At 37.2% G+C, this 17,789-nt stretch overlaps 2 protein-coding genes across 2 annotated transcripts; one reads left to right on the top strand and one right to left on the bottom strand.

Moving 5' to 3' along the window:
* Positions 1–6,137: 6,137 nt before the first annotated feature.
* LOC136801387 (uncharacterized) lies at positions 6,138–12,389 on the bottom strand. Its single transcript, XM_067058026.1, has 12 exons — positions 10,823–12,389; positions 10,581–10,718; positions 10,367–10,489; positions 9,532–10,134; positions 8,427–9,425; positions 8,163–8,345; positions 7,640–8,061; positions 7,133–7,511; positions 6,949–7,047; positions 6,602–6,831; positions 6,306–6,489; positions 6,138–6,208 (listed from the first exon to the last, which is right to left on the bottom strand). Exons 1-12 carry the CDS (start codon positions 11,142–11,144, stop codon positions 6,138–6,140), a joined length of 3,753 nt encoding a protein of 1,250 aa, XP_066914127.1. The 5' UTR covers positions 11,145–12,389.
* Positions 12,390–16,377: 3,988 nt separating this feature from the next.
* LOC136801386 (uncharacterized protein F54H12.2-like) lies at positions 16,378–17,694 on the top strand. The gene has a single exon (XM_067058025.1). It carries the CDS (start codon positions 16,378–16,380, stop codon positions 17,692–17,694), a length of 1,317 nt encoding a protein of 438 aa, XP_066914126.1.
* Positions 17,695–17,789: the final 95 nt, after the last annotated feature.

The following is a 17,789-nucleotide window of genomic DNA, read 5'->3' as shown; positions in this document are numbered from 1 at the left end:
AAATTATTAGTTTACTGTTTATTTGCTAGTGTTTTCAAGTTCATTGACTATTGGTACGAATTCACACTGAATAATATATTTCATTCATCAAAATTCTTCCCCAATACTGGGAGTACAAATTATATGCTGGGGGCTCGGACCCCTGTAAATGGTGCGGGATCAAAAAATTTTAAAAATAGGGGGGATACCTTTATAGGGGGGGATGAAATATTAATGGGGGGGTTCAGACCCCTCTGCACACTATGGGGATGATTAACGACTTCCATGGTGTTGTCATCACTTCTTTACTTCTGGATTTAAAAGTTATTAAAACCCAGCCGACAAGTTCTGTTGATTTTTTTATTATACCATTAATATGCTGCTTGAAGTTGTATCCTCTACACTACACCAAGGTCTTTCACTGCAGATTCCTCGTCGATAATTTTCGAGTGATCAGTAATATAGCTATAGCCAATGCCATCTGTTTGCCATAATGAGTGTGTTCAAATAAATTTCTTATCATTAACATTATGTTGTTATCTAATGCCCATTTGTAAACTCAGTCTTCTTGAAGTTTGAAGGTGTCTAGCAGGTTCTGGATAGCCTTTTTCCTTCTTGTGTCATCTGCAAAGCTTGAGTGTTGAATACTCCACATTTTCATCGATGTCACCGATCATGATAATAAACAATAAAGGGCCCAAAACTGAGCCTTGAGGGACACCAGAAATTGTCTCAGCTGCTTTAGAGGTTTCACCGTCAACTACTTGTTGCGTTTGGTTAAGAAAGACTTTATCCATGTCAGAAGTTTTTTCACTTTCCCCATCAGCTTTCAGTTTATTCAATAAAATGACATGGTCTACTTTATCGAAAGCTTTACTGAAGTCAATGTAAATCACGTCAACATCCTTGCCATCCTCCAGTTCTTTCAAGACACTATCAAAATGTGTAAGAAGTTGGCTAAAACAAGATCTCCCCTTTCTAAAACCATGTTGAGAAGAATTTTGTTCATCTTCTGGAAAATTGGTAATAAAAGATGATCGAATCTATTCATAGGGTAAAGGAATCCGGTTATAGCCAAGCTTTTTAGTATTGCTCCACATTGAGTTCCTTACTGATGACTTGACCTTCAACCAGTTTGACCAGAGTTACAACACCATTATTTCGCCTCAACACAATGTGCATTGATCGTTCAATCTCCACAAAATCATAAAGTATATTCAACTCGCCAAGAAGATAGATGGAGTAAGAATACTTCAGCTTACTTTGAGAATCAAACTCTTTAATCTCCAAAGTTTTGCCAAGCTTTTCAATGTATTGATTCATATTGAGTTCCTTGATACTGATGACTTGACCTTGAAGCAGTTTAGCCAGAGTTACAACTCCAGTACATCGTTTTCAGAATCGAATTCTTTAATTATCAGAGTTTCGACAAGCTTTTTAGTATTGCTCCACATTGAGTTCCTTACTGATGACTTGACCTTCAACCAGTTTGACCAGAGTTACAACACCATTATTTCGCCTCAACACAATGTGCATTGATCGTTCAATCTCCACAAAATCATAAAGTATATTCAACTCGCCAAGAAGATAGATGGAGTAAGAATACTTCAGCTTACTTTGAGAATCAAACTCTTTAATCTCCAAAGTTTTGCCAAGCTTTTCAATGTATTGATTCATATTGAGTTCCTTACTGATGACTTGACCTTGAAGCAGTTTAGCTAGGGTTACAACTCCGGTATATCGCTTTCAGAATCGAATTCTTTAATCCGGCTAAAAATTGCTTTGAATTTTCCTGCTCAACGACCGTAAGGAAGGTTTTTTACGTTTTTTTAAAACAGCATGAACTTTTTCCATATAAACATCGCTGTTTTTGGGCTTAAACGGAGCGTATCTATGTATCAGTGAAGGCTCTGGCCAGGCAGATGGTAGAAAATGCATAAAACTCAAAAAATTAAAAAATCAGCCATTTTGATGACGTCATAGACAGAATATAACTTTATGTATAAACATGTTAGAGGTCTCAAATTCCGACCACATACGGTATCTAAATACTTCAATCTATTAAACTTGAAAACATTCAATTTTTTGCAGATGTCAGCATTTTTTAGTCGAAAAAGCTTTTTTTGCAATTTTTTGCTGACGTCATCATTTTTCGAGTTTTATGCATTTTGTACCATCTGCCTGGGCAGAACCTTCACTCATACATAGATACGCTTCGTTTAGGCCCAAAAACAGCGATGTTTATATGGAAAAAGTTCATGCCGTTTTAAAAAAACGTAAAAAACCTTCCTTAGGGTCGTTGAGTGTTCGCTGGTTGCACTCGCACTGAAATATTTCATCTTAAAGCTTTAACCCTATTATTATCAGGCTTTTTCGGATTTTGTATTCTCAAGGGGGGGTGTTTTCCACCAGCCTTGCATAACTTTTGATCTAGAAAAGATATGGACTTGAAATTTGGCAGAAATGTTCTCTACCATAAAAGGAGTTCATAGGAAAAAATTTTGGTTGATGACGTCATCATAAAGGTGATGACGTCATCACAAAGTTTCACAATTATCGCTGACCAATGAAAAAGTACTATTCAATAAAATAGCAATTAAAGTTGAACGAATGGAGATTTTTCCATTCTGTTTTGAATTTCTAAAAGCCAAAAAGAATATCTTTATCATATTTGCCGGTTTTTAACATACTAATAAAATTGAGGTTTAAAATCCATGCAGAAAATGAGTAAATTTTTTCAAAAAACAATGACATCATTGTTGATGACGTCAGCAGTTTTTGAAAAATTTTAAATGATTTTTTAAAATTTATTATTGATACCTAAAACCTGTCAAAATTTGAAGTCAGTTGGATGCCTAGATCAAAAATTATGCTAAATTTAAGATTATGGGATTTTACAGGGTTTTAGCTGGATTTTATGATTTATGCCTGCACAAAAAAGTCATAAAACCTGATCTGGTCGGTGTATAATTGTAAAATTTGGTATACATGCTGCTAATAGAATTATATTAAAAGTCAAAAACTTTCAGAGTGTTAAAAAAAATTTTCAGTGAGCTATTAGCAAAAGAGTGCCAGCCTGGTGGAAAACACCCCCCTGATAAAAATAGGGTTAAAGTGATCTCAACAGTAAAGAATTTTTTTTTAAATTTCGCTCGCATTCATTGTCTTATATCAAAACAAAAAATAAGCAACATAACGACATCGTAGTTTTTAATGGAAGGGGCGCAAAATAGACTAATTAGCGGGCGCTAAAAGCAAAGATTCTCATTTTGCCTCCTGGATACTTGCTCCTTGGATAAATACGAGTCTGCTAAATTGCATGGGTGCGTGGGTTGTAAACCAGTGTGGGTGCGTGGGTCAAAGCTTTTTGTGCGTGGGTCCAAATTTTTTTTCACGTGGGTCGATTTTTTTTGCGTTACAGATTGCGTATCACGTGACATAAACATTCGAAATATTTTCGAACTGTAGCATCCTTCAAGACAAGAAAACTGAAAGCTAAAATTGACATATGTTATATACACAGTAGACTTATACTAAAACTTTGCAATTCTAACTATTTTGTTCTAGTTATTTTCTGAAATTTTGACCTTTTATTGACACCATATTTGGTTAACAAGTGAACCAAAAACCTCAAAATTTGTTCCTGCAGTATTTATTAGACTAGTGGTCCCATAGGCCGTTTAAAGTTTGACTTTGAACTGCTTTGAACTTGTTAATTTTTTTTAAAAACTTAGAAGAAAAAAGGGCTCGGCACTTAAAGGGTTAAAAGGAAGAAACGTTACATTAGTAACATTAGACCAGGGTTTGTGAAAAGAGGATGGGAAATGAGCTAATCAGTTTTCGATATTTTCCTATTAGATTATTAGTACAAAGCATACTTGCTTATCATTAGCAGCAAATTAAATGGTCAAGATGAGCGATTTTTCTCATAAGAACTTTGCCACTTTTGAAAAGATGAAAAAAAGAAAAGCTTGAAAAGTTTCATGTATTTGAATAATATCACGGTAATATATAGTATATACTAGAACAACAAATTTAGAGAACTTATTGCACAAAATGGTCAAATGTACCAACTAGGATTTCGAAAAGATTTTTGGCTTGTGCAACTGTTTGGGGATAAGTTAAACCATGTTCTCCCATAATGATTCTTGCAAACTGTACACATTCCTGTGAGCAGCCGAACATTAAAGGTTGTTTGATCATGTCATCCGTCAATGCATCTAAATCTTGACCTAAAATATCAAACCTACAGTCTCTTCCACCATATCGCGCGGATAAGTCGTATAAAAGATCTGGTTTTCCCGCCGGGCACTCTGAATTATTCACATGTCGAATTCTATGAGTGTTCCAAATCTTTCGAAATTCATCTAACTCTTGCTGTATAACTCCAGTAAAACAAAACCTTGCACACTGCAAATGATAATTCAAACTAGGATCATACAATCCATCATCAATCATATCTTTAAAAAAGTCTATCCACCAATAGTAGTAAGATATGGAGAGAGCTGGCACATTTTTAACACCTCCAGCAATGCCGAAAGTGAGTGACACTACAGAAAGTGAGTGACACTACAGAAAGTGAGTGACACTACAGAAAGTGAGTACATTTTTACAATAACACCATGTGAAAGGTTTGATATATATAGCAATGTTTATATTAACATGTTATTATTATTGTTATTTGAGTAAGGAGAGAATGAGCTTCATTCGAATTTGTTCTAAGCTCTGGAATACTTGGTTCACATCTCGTGGTTTTCTTTACGCTTTGGGTTTCATTTTCTTCGCACTCTCATTACATTAATCAAGTAAGCAATGGAAGCATCAACGCCGATTCAAAAAAGAAATGAAGTGCTAAACCGCTGTCCAGCTGCTCCGAAAAAGAAGAAATGCTTTGAGACTAGAATTTCAAAATGGAAGGATAATCGTAGTCTCAGTTTCGGTGTTGAAACCTACTTCGATCAAGATGGAGACGAGTTCATCATAATCGAACAAAAATTCATTGGACAGCAATCAAACTCCTTTATCATACTAACACCTGGCAAAGCAGAAGTTTTAATCGATAATGTTTCGAAACGTTTGACTGAATACAATCGAAAGAGATACAAAGAAGAAATGCAAAGTGTATATTTTCTATTAATTCGTGAAAAAGTTTTCAACGTGCGAAGGGAGATGTGCGAAGGGTGTTTAGAAGGTTATCCAAGTCAAATTCACCATTACTGTCTTACAACTGAAGCAGAACGATTCGTTGAAGACGCATTCTCGAATCTCCTTAAACATGTAGACGAAGAGGAAGCAAATAGAAATTGTAACAAAGCTATGAACATGAATGGCGAAGTCATATTTAGTAAATCTGAACTTTTAGTAGATGATTATTGGGTTAAAGGTTTAAAGAGTAGGATTGTAAACTTTTAGATTCTTAAATTTATATTTACATCTATTTAAAAATGATGAATAAAATGAATATAAAAAGTACAAAAGATCAATAAAAATATGTTCGGATTAATTCCTCAATGAGTAGTGTCCATGGGCTAGAGTATGAATACCATCATCTAAAATGTAGCGCTTGTCATCGAACGGTGATAGACTTTTTTTATTTTGTTCGATGGTATAGAGAACGTGCTTGAAACTTCGGATCGAATTAAATGTTGTGGATACGGTTGACATATCCATCAATGTAGATTTGTAATCATCGTGTGTCACTCTATTTTTCAAAGTGATCTTTTTAACACCTTTTGCCTTCTTTGATTCGATAGGGATGACTTTTTTCTGCTTCTTGTCATATGTATGATAGTACATCGAGTACATTTTTGCCTTGAGACCGATGAACTCCCTCAAGTTGTCACCTCCTAACTCATCTTTAAACTTGCCAATGACCTTCTTGTTCGTAAGATCATAACACATATGTGAGTCAGGATAATTACTGAAATCGAAGAGGTCACGATCGTCAGAAAACACTTGGTACATATTTTGATCTCGGATCGCGTAGCACAAACTATCCGTATCAGTGAACAATAATCGAGATTTTTCTTCTGGAAAACGTTGCTTTATGTACTTATAATGAAAATCATACATGAGGATCTTGCTTAGATCTAACACTGTGAATCCAATGTATATTGGTTTGTTCAATACAATATTTTGCTGGATCCGTTCCACACCCACTAAGTTTTCATGGAAAATGTGCAGCTTTTAAATGATGGTTGAGCTACAAATCTTCTCAACGAGTTCGGTGCTGAAAGAGAGAAAGAGAGAGTAAAACAATGATGTACTTGTTAAAGTAAAAATAATAAGAATAAATAATAATCAGAAATCATGAAAATTAAAAGTACCTGTAACCAGATTGACTTTCCGTCTTTTTCTCATATTTTCCATGGTCTTCCCAAACATTGAGTTATTCATTAACTTAAAGAAGTCTTTCTCAAAATCATTGGTCGATCGACTTCTTTGAATGGTATTGTACTCGATGTATGGCTTCAACCACTTGGATTGCTTGAATGTGAGGATTCTGGAAATCTGAAAAATATATAATAATAATAATATGGTTATATACGCTATTCAATCACCATCAATACCACAACTACACGCATACATTCATACTAAATAGCTTTTTAAAAATATTTCTTACCGATTTCAATTTCATACCCAATGATAGATAGCACTTGAGGTTACGGTAGTGGAGAACATACTTTCTTTTATCGAAAAGATTTGGTACGAGTTTAGGATAACTTTTGAATTCGGTGTTCTCTTTTCTTAGAATTTCTTTTTGTTTAGGTGAAAGCATGTCTTCTGCAACTTCCATTCGTTCTGGCGCCAGTGGATATTCAGAGTGTGCATCGTGTAAGATAGCAGGATAATCTGAAATAGTATGATGATACGATGAAAATAAAAAAATTCATCAATAGTTTATGTTTAGTAACTTCAATCTTTCAGAACATCATCTATTATTCTATGAGTAAATCATTCATCGTTTACCTAAATCACACTCGATGATGAAACCATCTTCTGCCTCATCTGAAATTATGCTAACATCGAATTGTTCAATCTCGTCATCCTGTAACCATTGAAAATTTCCTAAGATAAAAACAAAAAGATAGATAGAAAAATGAAGTTGAATTGAAATAAACAAACCACATGAAAAGTGAAACTACATTTTTACCTATGGGTAATGATTGGGACATTGCCCAACCATAAAGGTTGTTGGCGTCGAGATAAACCAAATGTGTATCTTTTATTGTCGGGTCGTAGTTCGGAAGATCTTCAAGATTTGCTTTCGCATAACGTTGTGTTATCATCGATATGCCACCTTTGATTCCTTTCTCCACGAAAAGATATTGGTCAGGGTCGGTAAGTAGTTGCAAACTGATACCTGTCTTTTTCAAAGCTGCTTCCCATGACATCCCTGGAGCTGTGAAATAGTGAGCTGGATCTAGTTGGTAATGTTGTAAACAGTTTTTACGGAAGGCTTCGAAGACATCAGCCATAATCAACACATCCGTCAACACGTACAAGTTATGATAGTCTTTCAGGCTTTCCATCTAGATAAATGTTAACAATAAATATAATCACCGTCATAAGAAATCTCATCTCACCTTCTCATTTGTTACGCATAAACAAACAGGAAACTTCATTTATAAAATCAAAATTTCAAATCAAAAGCCTTTACCTCGAACTTGTTCCATACATTTTTCGCATGATTGTAATCTTCTTCGCTCACATTCTCTTCTGAAAGTGTGCTGTAGAAGGATTCTCTTGGTGGAAGTTCAGTTTCATCAAATCTCGTGATGTCATCGAAGTATTCGTAAGGATATATACCTTTTCTAGTCAAAAGGATGAAGCGCTCTTCAACTTCATTCGTTTGTCGAGGGGAGAGGTTAGGTTCTTCATAACACCTATGGTCTCTGTAGTCACCGCTGATATCGTTTCCATCCACATTCATACTGTTATCGTCCTTGTTTGAGGTTGTTGACTTCAGATACCGAATGACTTGAAGGAACTGATCTTTTGCGAGATTCGAAGCGAGCTTAGCCATTGACGAAGGCATGAATTGGAACGAATCGATGAATGTGATGTCTCCGATTGAAAAGCCTAATGTAAAAAGAGTACAGTATTGTTTAAGGATACAAAAGAAAGATAAAAAGAAAAAGAGTGGTGGGGGGGGGGTAGAAAATGGAAATAAAACAACTTACCAATGTATTTCTCACTTGATTGCGGGATACAGAATGTCTTTCCATGCTCTGGCTTTATTGCAGATAATATTAAGTGACTATCATAACCTTTAAGATTATGAAAGACGACAGGAATTTTAATCTTTTTCGGATTTATTCTTAGCTGTAGGTTGCATATCGAATGTGCCGGGCCCCTGTATTTTCCTGAAGGTAAAACAAAGGTTATAAGATTACTTTCAAGCTCAGCCTAAGAAGAATAATCATGGGGAAAAAAAGAAGTCCTACCTGTGACATGGTTATGGTCGCGGACTTTGATTTGATTTCGATCGAAGGTCCATCCTTCTGGGAATGGTTTACCACAAATGTAACAATTTTTGGTTTCTTTGTGTTTTTTCTTCTGACTGCTGCTCAACTCTTCCATTGGGATCTTTCTTGCTAAGATCTTTCTAAGACTAGCCACTTCCTCTATCAATTTATCCAAAAACTTTTCCGCTGCGTCTTCTCCGAAGTAAACAAACGGTTCTTTATAGAATCGCGGGTCTGAGCTAACAATGTGTAAAGCGAATCCGCTCGGTTTGTGGATGTTGCTCTTCTTTGTTTTCTTGTTAAAATCATCTTCCCCTGTCATCTTCTCAAGGAAGCATTCGAAGTCAGCATAGATTGTGAAAGGTAGTTTCAGTTGATGCTCGATTTTAGTGAATGAAATTACATCGTCAATACCATTGTTCTTTGGATAAGACACAGCCTGCACGCCATGTTGTTTACAAATCTTTGTGTGTTCTATTTGAACCGAGCTTTTATGAAAACCATGCAAGCAATACATGCAAATATACTTTTGGCCATTGTGGTTTGAAAGTTGCTTAGTTAATAGTTTAGATAAGTCTTTAATCCATGCGTAGTGAGTTGATCCTTCACCGTTGGAGAAGTACAGCAAGTTGACGTGTTTCTTTCCATCTTCGATGTTACTGCTCACGAACAGAGGGAAGAAGGTCTCATCTTCATATCCAATCACGTTCACCGAAATGTTGTTCTGGGTTTCAAATTTGGGTACATCTTTGATCAAGACAGGGAAGGGGATTCCCTTGAAGTTCAACTTACTCACATGCTTACGATAATGGGTATGCCTCTGACTATTCCTCTCACATGAGTATAGAGCAGCTAGGATGGCCCACATAAAACATCTTTCATCTGTGTTGTCAACGTTTACACATGCGTTTTTCGATGACACGAATTTTGGTAAGGGGATGTATGATGATGCATTTAGTGGATCATATTTAACTGCAGCTGAAAAAAGAGAAGAAATTATGTTAGCTTAACTTTACAACACACTGAAAAGTAGAAATACTTGTTAATGTAAGATAGGGAGCATGTAAAAAGTCTTTACGTTTACCTAAATCAATAGAGAGCAATTGATCAACAACCCATCCGCTACCATTTCGCTCGTAGGCTTCTATCTTGTCTATTATTCTCTTTAGTGCTGATTCTATTTGTTCTGGTATCATCGTATCATCGTCTAGAAACGTGTAGACATTTGAGGTGTGGATGACAGGAGGGTTGGTGATATGGCTTGGATCCTTAGCCTGATGGTAAAGCAGTTTGACGGAAAAATAGAATTTGATGGAATGATTAGAGCGAATAACATCAAGGAATTCTCTAAGATCTGCAATTGTTGGAATGATGTTCCCTCTGTTTGCTTGCACCTTTCTTCGGTAGATTTTTACCATGCGGTTTATGGATGTCTGCACCAACCTGATGTTGTTGTTGTTGGCTTCATCACCATCATACACAGTTTCGTTGATAGCTGCAGTCTGGTCCTCGTCATTGATATTACTATTACCCGCACCAGTTTGATCTTTGTTTGAGCATATCCGCATGTGATATGTGCGATTAGCTTTGCTGCTTAGTTTCTTGTTACAGTAAGGACAAAAGAAACCTTTTGTTGTTTTAGTAATGTGATCGGTAATTCTATCATCGGTTACAGTTGTTGACGATTCTGTTGTTGGAGGAAATAGATAATTTCGGTAGGTTTTTTTTTTTTTTTTTTTTTTTGGAGGGTCATTTTTGTTACTATGTAGAAACCATGCTAACATAATTAGATTCCTTTGTGAGTGGTTTCTACATTATGATAAAAAAGAGTGCAGTTTAAAAGCGAATGGACTTTAGTAGGCTAAGAGTACTATAAATATAGAACACTTTTCGAAAGCAATATATGAATACCTGCCTACCTTCTGGGGAAATCAATTCCTCTTCACCTTCAGTATTGATCACGGAAGTGTTCATTGGGAGACCAGTCGATGTTGGTGGAAGACCATCCACTGTTAAAGCATCAGTTTGGATATCGTCTAAATCTGAAAGATAAAGAGATAAAGTCTCAACTTCTTCTTAAAGAATAACTCAAGAGATATATGGTATGAAAACAAAAACAAAATATTTACTCACCATTTTGCAGAAAGAATAAGTCTTCAATATTAATGTTACTGAAATCATGATCTGATCCAATGCTCTCAGTGTTGGGTATTATATTGCTGAAAAACGTGTCATCATCATTTCTTTCTTGAGCGGCTTCGAATCTTGATACTGTTCAGTAATGAGAAGAAAATAAAAAGATGTAAAAGCAAAAATTATAACAACAAAGGGAGTAGGGTTAAAAAAAATAGTAAGTAAGTAAAGAAGAATCTTACAAAAGTCTCTGGAAAATTCAGCCTCGCTTTCCCTAGCAGTTTCGAGTATATTGTTAAGTTCTTGTGAATTTATCAAAGATGAATTCTCTTGATGTTGTTGTTGTTGTTGCTGTGACGTAACTTCTTCTACTTGAGGCGAAGATTGATCAAATAAAAAATCAAAATCAAAATCCACATTAGAGCTTTCATTATTTTGCTCAATCTGTTCATCACCAATAACTGAATTACGAAGTTGACAACGCGTTATGTGTCGTCTTAAACTCCACTCTCGATTGAAAGAGCTGCAACATAATTCACAAAAGTATTTTTTCGACTTCCCCATTTTTCAAAGATGAAATGAAAATGTCACTATATCCTCGCCTTTTATAGCCTGTTTTTCTCTTCTTGTTGCAAAATGTTTTGTTTTTTTCGGTATTGTCACTCATCTTCTGTAGTGTCACTCACCTTCTGTAGTGGGGTTTTTTCGAAAACCAAAACATGATGATAAAGTGTGAAAAAATGCAAATGTGATGAATAGTGCAGCTGAAATACTTATCTCGTGCTTCTCATCTTCGTCATGCTTGTGGTATGTTGTTGTTGTTGTTTTTACTTTTACTTGTGTGCGCGTGCGTTTTTTTAATTGGCTTGGGTTTTTTTTTGTTTTTTTTTTTATTTTGTTAGTTACACCCGTAAGCCCCGCCTAGGCGGGGCTTACGCCCCGGGGCCAGCCAGAAGTGCAGTGAAGGTAATCTTTGAGGGTGCTATAAATCAGGTCAACTTTGACGTTTAGGTCATCACTTTGTGATACATACCTTTGAAGCTAACACGTTCACAGTAAAAAGTTGTAACAGCCACTAAGAAATTAAACTATGATTGAAACAATGGATGTAGAGTTGAAGCATCCTTTCAGTCTACTCGTCAGTGGTTCAAGAGGTGCAGGGAAATCTGTTTTTGCCCGAAATCTTATCAAATACAGAAATGATGTTTTCGATAAACAGTTTGATAGAATAGTATGGTTGTTCGCCAAGCATCAAGAAGATCTTTTGGAGGAATTGAAATCCTACTTTCCAACTGTAGAATATGTATTTGGATTACCCGCTGACCTTGATGAAATGTTCGACAAATCGAAAAACAATCTGTTGGTTTTGGATGATTTGATGAACCAGGCGAGCTCTGATCAACGTATCGAACAGCTCTTCACGCGTGGAAGACATGATAATCTTTCCATCATATACCTGACGCAAAATCTCTTTCACTCCAAGCAAAGGACCATCAGTTTGAATTCTGACTACATTGTTGTTTTCAAGACGCCCCGTGATCAATCGCAATTTCACCATCTGGCAAAACAGTTTCTTCCTGGAAATTCCAAATTTTTGCTTTGGGCTTTCAAAGATGCTACCAAAAAGCCTTTCTCCTATATCTTTCTGGATGCGCGACCTCAAACGAACGACAAACATAGAGTGAGAACGAACATCCTACCCAACGAAGCTCCACAGTACGTTTACATTCCATCCTAAGCACCCCTAACAATCATCGTCATATCAACTATACTTGTCTGTGGATTATTGAATGTACTAAGAACAGTAACAACGAATTGCTATAAAAGAATGTTGTGGTATGCTCTACTCTTCATTTCACACACGTAAAGGATGCAGTTAACATCGTCATGACTCAACGAATGAAAAAGAATATCTCATACCTCAAATTTTTACAACAGTGTTCACCATCAGAACGGAAACAACTCTTAAAGGTGGCAAAACCTGAAGCTGTCAACACGATTTGTGATTGCATAGCTAACGTTGTTCACGGTAATATTCCCATCAACAGCAAACAAAAGTGTCAACTCAAAAAGAAGGTGAACGTCTTGAAGTCCCTTTGCGACTCTAAAAAGAAATCTGCCAGTAAAAAGAAACTTTTGATTCAACACGGTGCCGGAATCTTTTCTTCTATTCTCGGTCCGATTATCAAAGCCATTGCTGAAATTTAGATAGATACCGTTGCGCGCTCACCATGAGCGAAGTTGGTGGGAAAAAGTTCATTGTCATCACACCGGAGGAGTATGAACTATTAGTGAAAAACAGTAAAAGGGAAATTTCTTCAACGCTGTCAACATTTAACAATGGTAAATTGTTGGAACCACCAGAGAAAGTAGCTTTACACCAGTCCAACGAAAAAATCCAAAGTGTGTGGGACCGTCAGGATGTCGGAGAAGACGAAAAGGTTCGGATATTCATGAAGGAATTCAAAAAGTTTAAAACATACTATGATCAACTTTCCAAACCAAAGATTGTCGAGATTCGCAACTCAGTTCCATCGTCATCATTATCAGCATCAATGGGAGCCGTTAGACAGAATGATAGCAACCAAGGTGATCAAATACTGAAAGATTTGGGGAAAGTCCACAGGGGAAATGCTGAGAAGTTGATGAAGCATATCGAAGAGTACGGTGGCGATAGTGTTAGGTGGGATAAAAAGAGTGGAGAGCTTGTGTACAATGACATCCGCTTACAGACTTCTAATATTAGCAAGTTGCTTAAAGATGTTGTATCAGCTGGGAAAAGGCAATCTTCAGAGCCACAGCATCTTTCCACTTTTCTGAAAGCTCTCTCTGAGATCGAGACCCCTCTTTCGATGGTTAAAAACCCTAAGAGTCTCTCCTTAATGAGAGCATACGCTGAGAAAGGTGAAGAGGAGAACAAATCAAACGTTATGAATGAGGTCACCCCCAGCCCAAGGAAAAAGATGAAAACCACTGGAACTCCGCTTAAACCGAATAATCGAAATATGATGATACCATCGCTGGAAAGTCCCCCTGTGAAGAAGTCTTGGATTTCATCGACTCGTGCACAACGTGTTAAAAGGTGAAATCCGTTGCTCTAGCTACTTATTCACCCTCTACGCGTCATACAATCAACATCGTTTTTCCTGCAGAGAGTGATGACAGCGTTAAGAATACGTATTCGTGATGTGTTACGGAGATTTCGTTTGATGGTGGTTTGTTGTAACTCAAAACTGATCGTGGAGAACAGTCAAATTGATGGAAAACCAAGGTCAGAAGAGACAGAAGAAAAAGAAGACGAAAAGCACGACCAATGAAGAGCTTCCATTTTTACATAGACTTTGTAAAGCTATAAAATAGCTGCAACCCATTTTCATATATTCATTTGTAATTATTGTATCGAGAGACATGGAAGATAAGACTGAACAAAGAGAACTGTTGAAGAAATTGTACTATTCCTTTGATCACCCCTCAGCCTACTCAAGTGCCTATTCGCTTTATCGAGAAGCTAAGAAACACAGCAAAGACGTCAGTTTCAAAGATGTCAAGAAATGGCTGAGCAAAGAACTCGCCTACACGCTTCACCGTCCCGTTCGAAGAAAATTCAAGACTCGTAGGGTGATGGTATATTCCAAGGATGAAAGCTGGCAAGCAGATCTCGTCGACTTGTCTAAACTCGCAAAGCAGAATGATGGTCACAAGCATCTGCTCGTTTTGATTGATGTTTTTTCGAAATTTGCATGGGTCAGACCTTTACCCACCAAATCTGCGAGTGGCATTGAGAGGGAACTGAAAAGTATACTGCTGACATCAAAAAGACAACCGAAAACCTTACAAACAGACAAGGGGAGCGAGTTTTTAAACAAATCCGTGAAGCAACTCTTACAAAATCGAAACATTAAACTTTTCACTACGTACAGTGAGCGAAAGGCATCTGTTGTGGAAAGATTCAACCGCACATTGAAGAATCATATGTTTCGATATTTCACAAAGCAGGACACTCGTCGTTACGTTGACGTCTTGCAAGAATTGGTTAGGAAATACAACAATACAGTCCACAGATCAATTAAAATGAAGCCTTCAGACGTTACCGAGGGGAATTCACCTCAAGTATGGATCAATCTTTATGGTGAAACAAAAACCGAAAAGAGAAAACCTAAGAAACCCAAATTCAACATAGGGGACTTGGTGAGGATAAGTGTTGAGCGTGGACCCTTTAGAAAGGGCTATCTCGAAGGTTGGAGCGAGGAGATTTTTGTTGTTAAGGTAACCGTGACAGGGGGTAGTGTTGTTGTCTACAAGTTAATGGATCAAAATAACGAGGAGTTAAAAGGTACTTTCTACACAGAGGAACTTCAAAAGGTTCTTTTACCTTCGAGCTTTCGTATCGAAAGGATCATCCGTAAAAAACGACAAAAAGGCGGGAAGACGTTGCTATTTGTTAAGTGGAGTGGATACCCTGATACGTTCAACAGTTACATAGAAGAGGACGATCTAATCAGTGGAAGTCGATAGGAAATGGAACAATCTCAATTTTCAATCGTACTACCTAGCAACAGTTCGATGGAAATGTTTCCAGACAACAAGACCTCAAGCTACAAGGTGGTATTACCCCACACGTTGAAGGTTGACAGAGAACGTTACGAAGTGGCATTGTCAGAAATACAATTTCCAGTCACATGGTATAACATGCGAGAGGGGAAAAACTTTTTTGTCAAGACAGTTCACAATGTTACGGATAAGGAGTTTTACAGTTACTACGAACGCAACGATATGATTCCTCTGGCTAAGGAGCACAAATTCAAACCGACACCGGGTACTGTCAAAGTAACGATTCCACCGGGACATTATTCAAAACCAGAGGAGATTGTCACATTGTTAAATGAAAAGGAGTCGAAAAGACTGAGACCCATCAAATTTCATTATGATTCGATCGGGAGACGTATCAAGATGACTTTGGAAAAGCACTGTACTTTGAAAATGTCTTCGTCCGACATTGCCCTTTGTCTGGGGTTTCATGGACAGGAGTACAAGACAGAAAAGGAATCGAAGTCGTTCATCTCAGAATCGATTGCATCCGTCACGAGCATGTATCATTCGATTTATGTGTATACAAACATAATTGAGAACCAGCACACTGGGAATTTCAAAGTCCCACTTCTCAGGGTGGTCCCTGTCCAAGCAAATTATGGTCAGCTAAGCTGTGTCAACTATGATCGTCCGCACTACATGCCTCTGAGTCAGTCAGAGATACAAACTATTGAAGTAGACTTAAGGGATGACACTGGAGATTTAGTTTCATTCGAGTCTGGGAAAGTGGTGACGACGCTACTGTTCAGAAGAAAGCAAGCTAAATTCTACTATTAAAGTTATATCACGGAAAAGGAAAATGACCAAGCGTCCTATTCTTCAACATGGTAATGGTCTTCCAGCATTTAGAGGAGGTATCATGCAAAGAGGGTATGGTATCGGGGGGCTCTTTAAAAGTCTCCTGCGAGCTGCTGCACCTAAACTCAAAAGTGTTGGAAAGCAAATTGGAAAAACCGCAGTGAAGGCAGGACTACAAACGTTTGGTGATGTTATTGGTGGGGAGAGTTTGAAGAGTTCTGTAAAGAGAAGAGCTACCGAAAACTTTAAACAATTGATTGCGCCCCCACCTCCAACCAAACGTATAAATGCAAGCACAAAGGGGAAAAGCGTCACTCGCCAATCGAACAGCAAAGGAAGAAGGACAACAACACAAAGACGTGGAAAAGGAAAGAAAAAATCTTCATTCGGTATATTCTAGACAAACGAAATGATGGAATCAAAGAATAAAGAAAATCCTCATCACATAGAGTGTGGACTCTCGGATGTTGATTTGTTCAGCCCAACAGTTGTCCAGACTGATATACTAAAGAGCACCTTTGAGGAAATTTATCCCACCACCAAACTGGAAGACAATGGTCCCATCGATTTTACCATTGAAAATAACACTAAGAATTTCTTGGATCTCTCGAACAGTTACGTGAGAGCTAAGGTTCAAATCTTGAATGGAGATGGTACAAACATAGGGGTAGACGATGATGTTACCAGTGTAAATTATACTATTGGTACACTTTTTCGACAGTTGGATGTGATGTTAAATGGTTCAATCATTTCAGACTCTACGAACACATACGCATATCGTGCTTACATGGAAACTCTGTTGAATTATGGAGAGGAGGCTAAAAAAACTTCTCTTAGCATGGGGTTATACACGAAGGATGAGGCAAAAAAGCTGGATGAGTTAAAAACAGCAAATGGGAACAGAGGTTTGGATGAGCGAAGCGCGTACACAGAGAACAGCAAAATTGTTACAATATGTGGACGCCCTCATATTGATATAGCTCATCAAGGTAAACTGCTTGTCAACGGTTTACCTATTAAAATTACGCTTCACCGTCAGAAGGATGCATTTTCTCTTTTGACAAATGATGAGACACCGACTTATAAGTTCAAAATTGTCGATATAGTTCTCCGTATCAAAAAGATTGAGCTTACACCTCATAAATTTGGAGAGATACAACAAACCCTTGAAAAAGAATCGATTGCATACCCAATAAATCGGGTTACAATTAAGACACGTTCTATTCCTATCGGACTGGGAAGTATGAACTGGGAGAATTGTATCATGGGACAAATGCCCAACAGAGTTATCATTGGAATGGTAGAGAACAACGCATTCAACGGCTCCTACAAGAAGAACCCGTACAATTTTCAACACTTTAACGTTTCAAGCATTGGGGTTTATGTTAACGGTGAATCTCTCCCAGCAAATCCTATGAAACTAAACTTTGACCAGAGTGATTTTTTAGATGGATACAGAAGTCTTTTTGATATCACTGGAAAGTTATACCGTGACGAAGGATGCGCTATTAAAAGAAGTGACTATCCAAACGGCTATTCATTTTTCGCTTTCGATTTGTCCCCTTCACAGTGCGGGAGTCATCAAGAAGTTCAAAAGACTGGGAGTTTGAGGATCTCTTTTGAGTTCTCGAAAGCTCTTGAAAAATCTGTGACGGTGATTTTATATAGTGAATTCGATAATAGTATTTCAATCAACAAGGCAAGAAACATTCTCAAGGATTTTTGATGCAATGAACACTACAGAACTAGAAGCACTTTTGAGTTTGGACCAGAAAATTGAAAGACATTTTTATCATGGTGTTTTTGCACTCGATCAATTCG

This window comes from Clytia hemisphaerica, unplaced genomic scaffold (assembly GCF_902728285.1).
Source record: "Clytia hemisphaerica strain Z4C2 unplaced genomic scaffold, Clytia hemisphaerica genome assembly, whole genome shotgun sequence".
Taxonomy (NCBI): domain Eukaryota; kingdom Metazoa; phylum Cnidaria; class Hydrozoa; order Leptothecata; family Clytiidae; genus Clytia; species Clytia hemisphaerica.
The sequence above is the reverse complement of the archived record's forward strand: the minus strand, read 5'-3'. Positions and strand labels throughout refer to the sequence as shown.

Excerpts from the sequence above, each read along its gene's own strand:
- LOC136801387 (XM_067058026.1), bottom strand. The coding sequence starts at position 11,144 with ATGGGGAAGTCGAAAAAATACTTTTGTGAATTATGTTGCAGCTCTTTC. Across the intron at positions 10,490-10,580 it reads CTTATTCTTTCTGCAAAATG|ATTTAGACGATATCCAAACT; the intron begins GTGAGTAAATAT and ends TTTATCTTTCAG. Across the intron at positions 6,832-6,948 it reads CATCATCGAGTGTGATTTAG|ATTATCCTGCTATCTTACAC; the intron begins GTAAACGATGAA and ends ATACTATTTCAG.
- LOC136801386 (XM_067058025.1), top strand. The coding sequence starts at position 16,378 with ATGATGGAATCAAAGAATAAAGAAAATCCTCATCACATAGAGTGTGGA.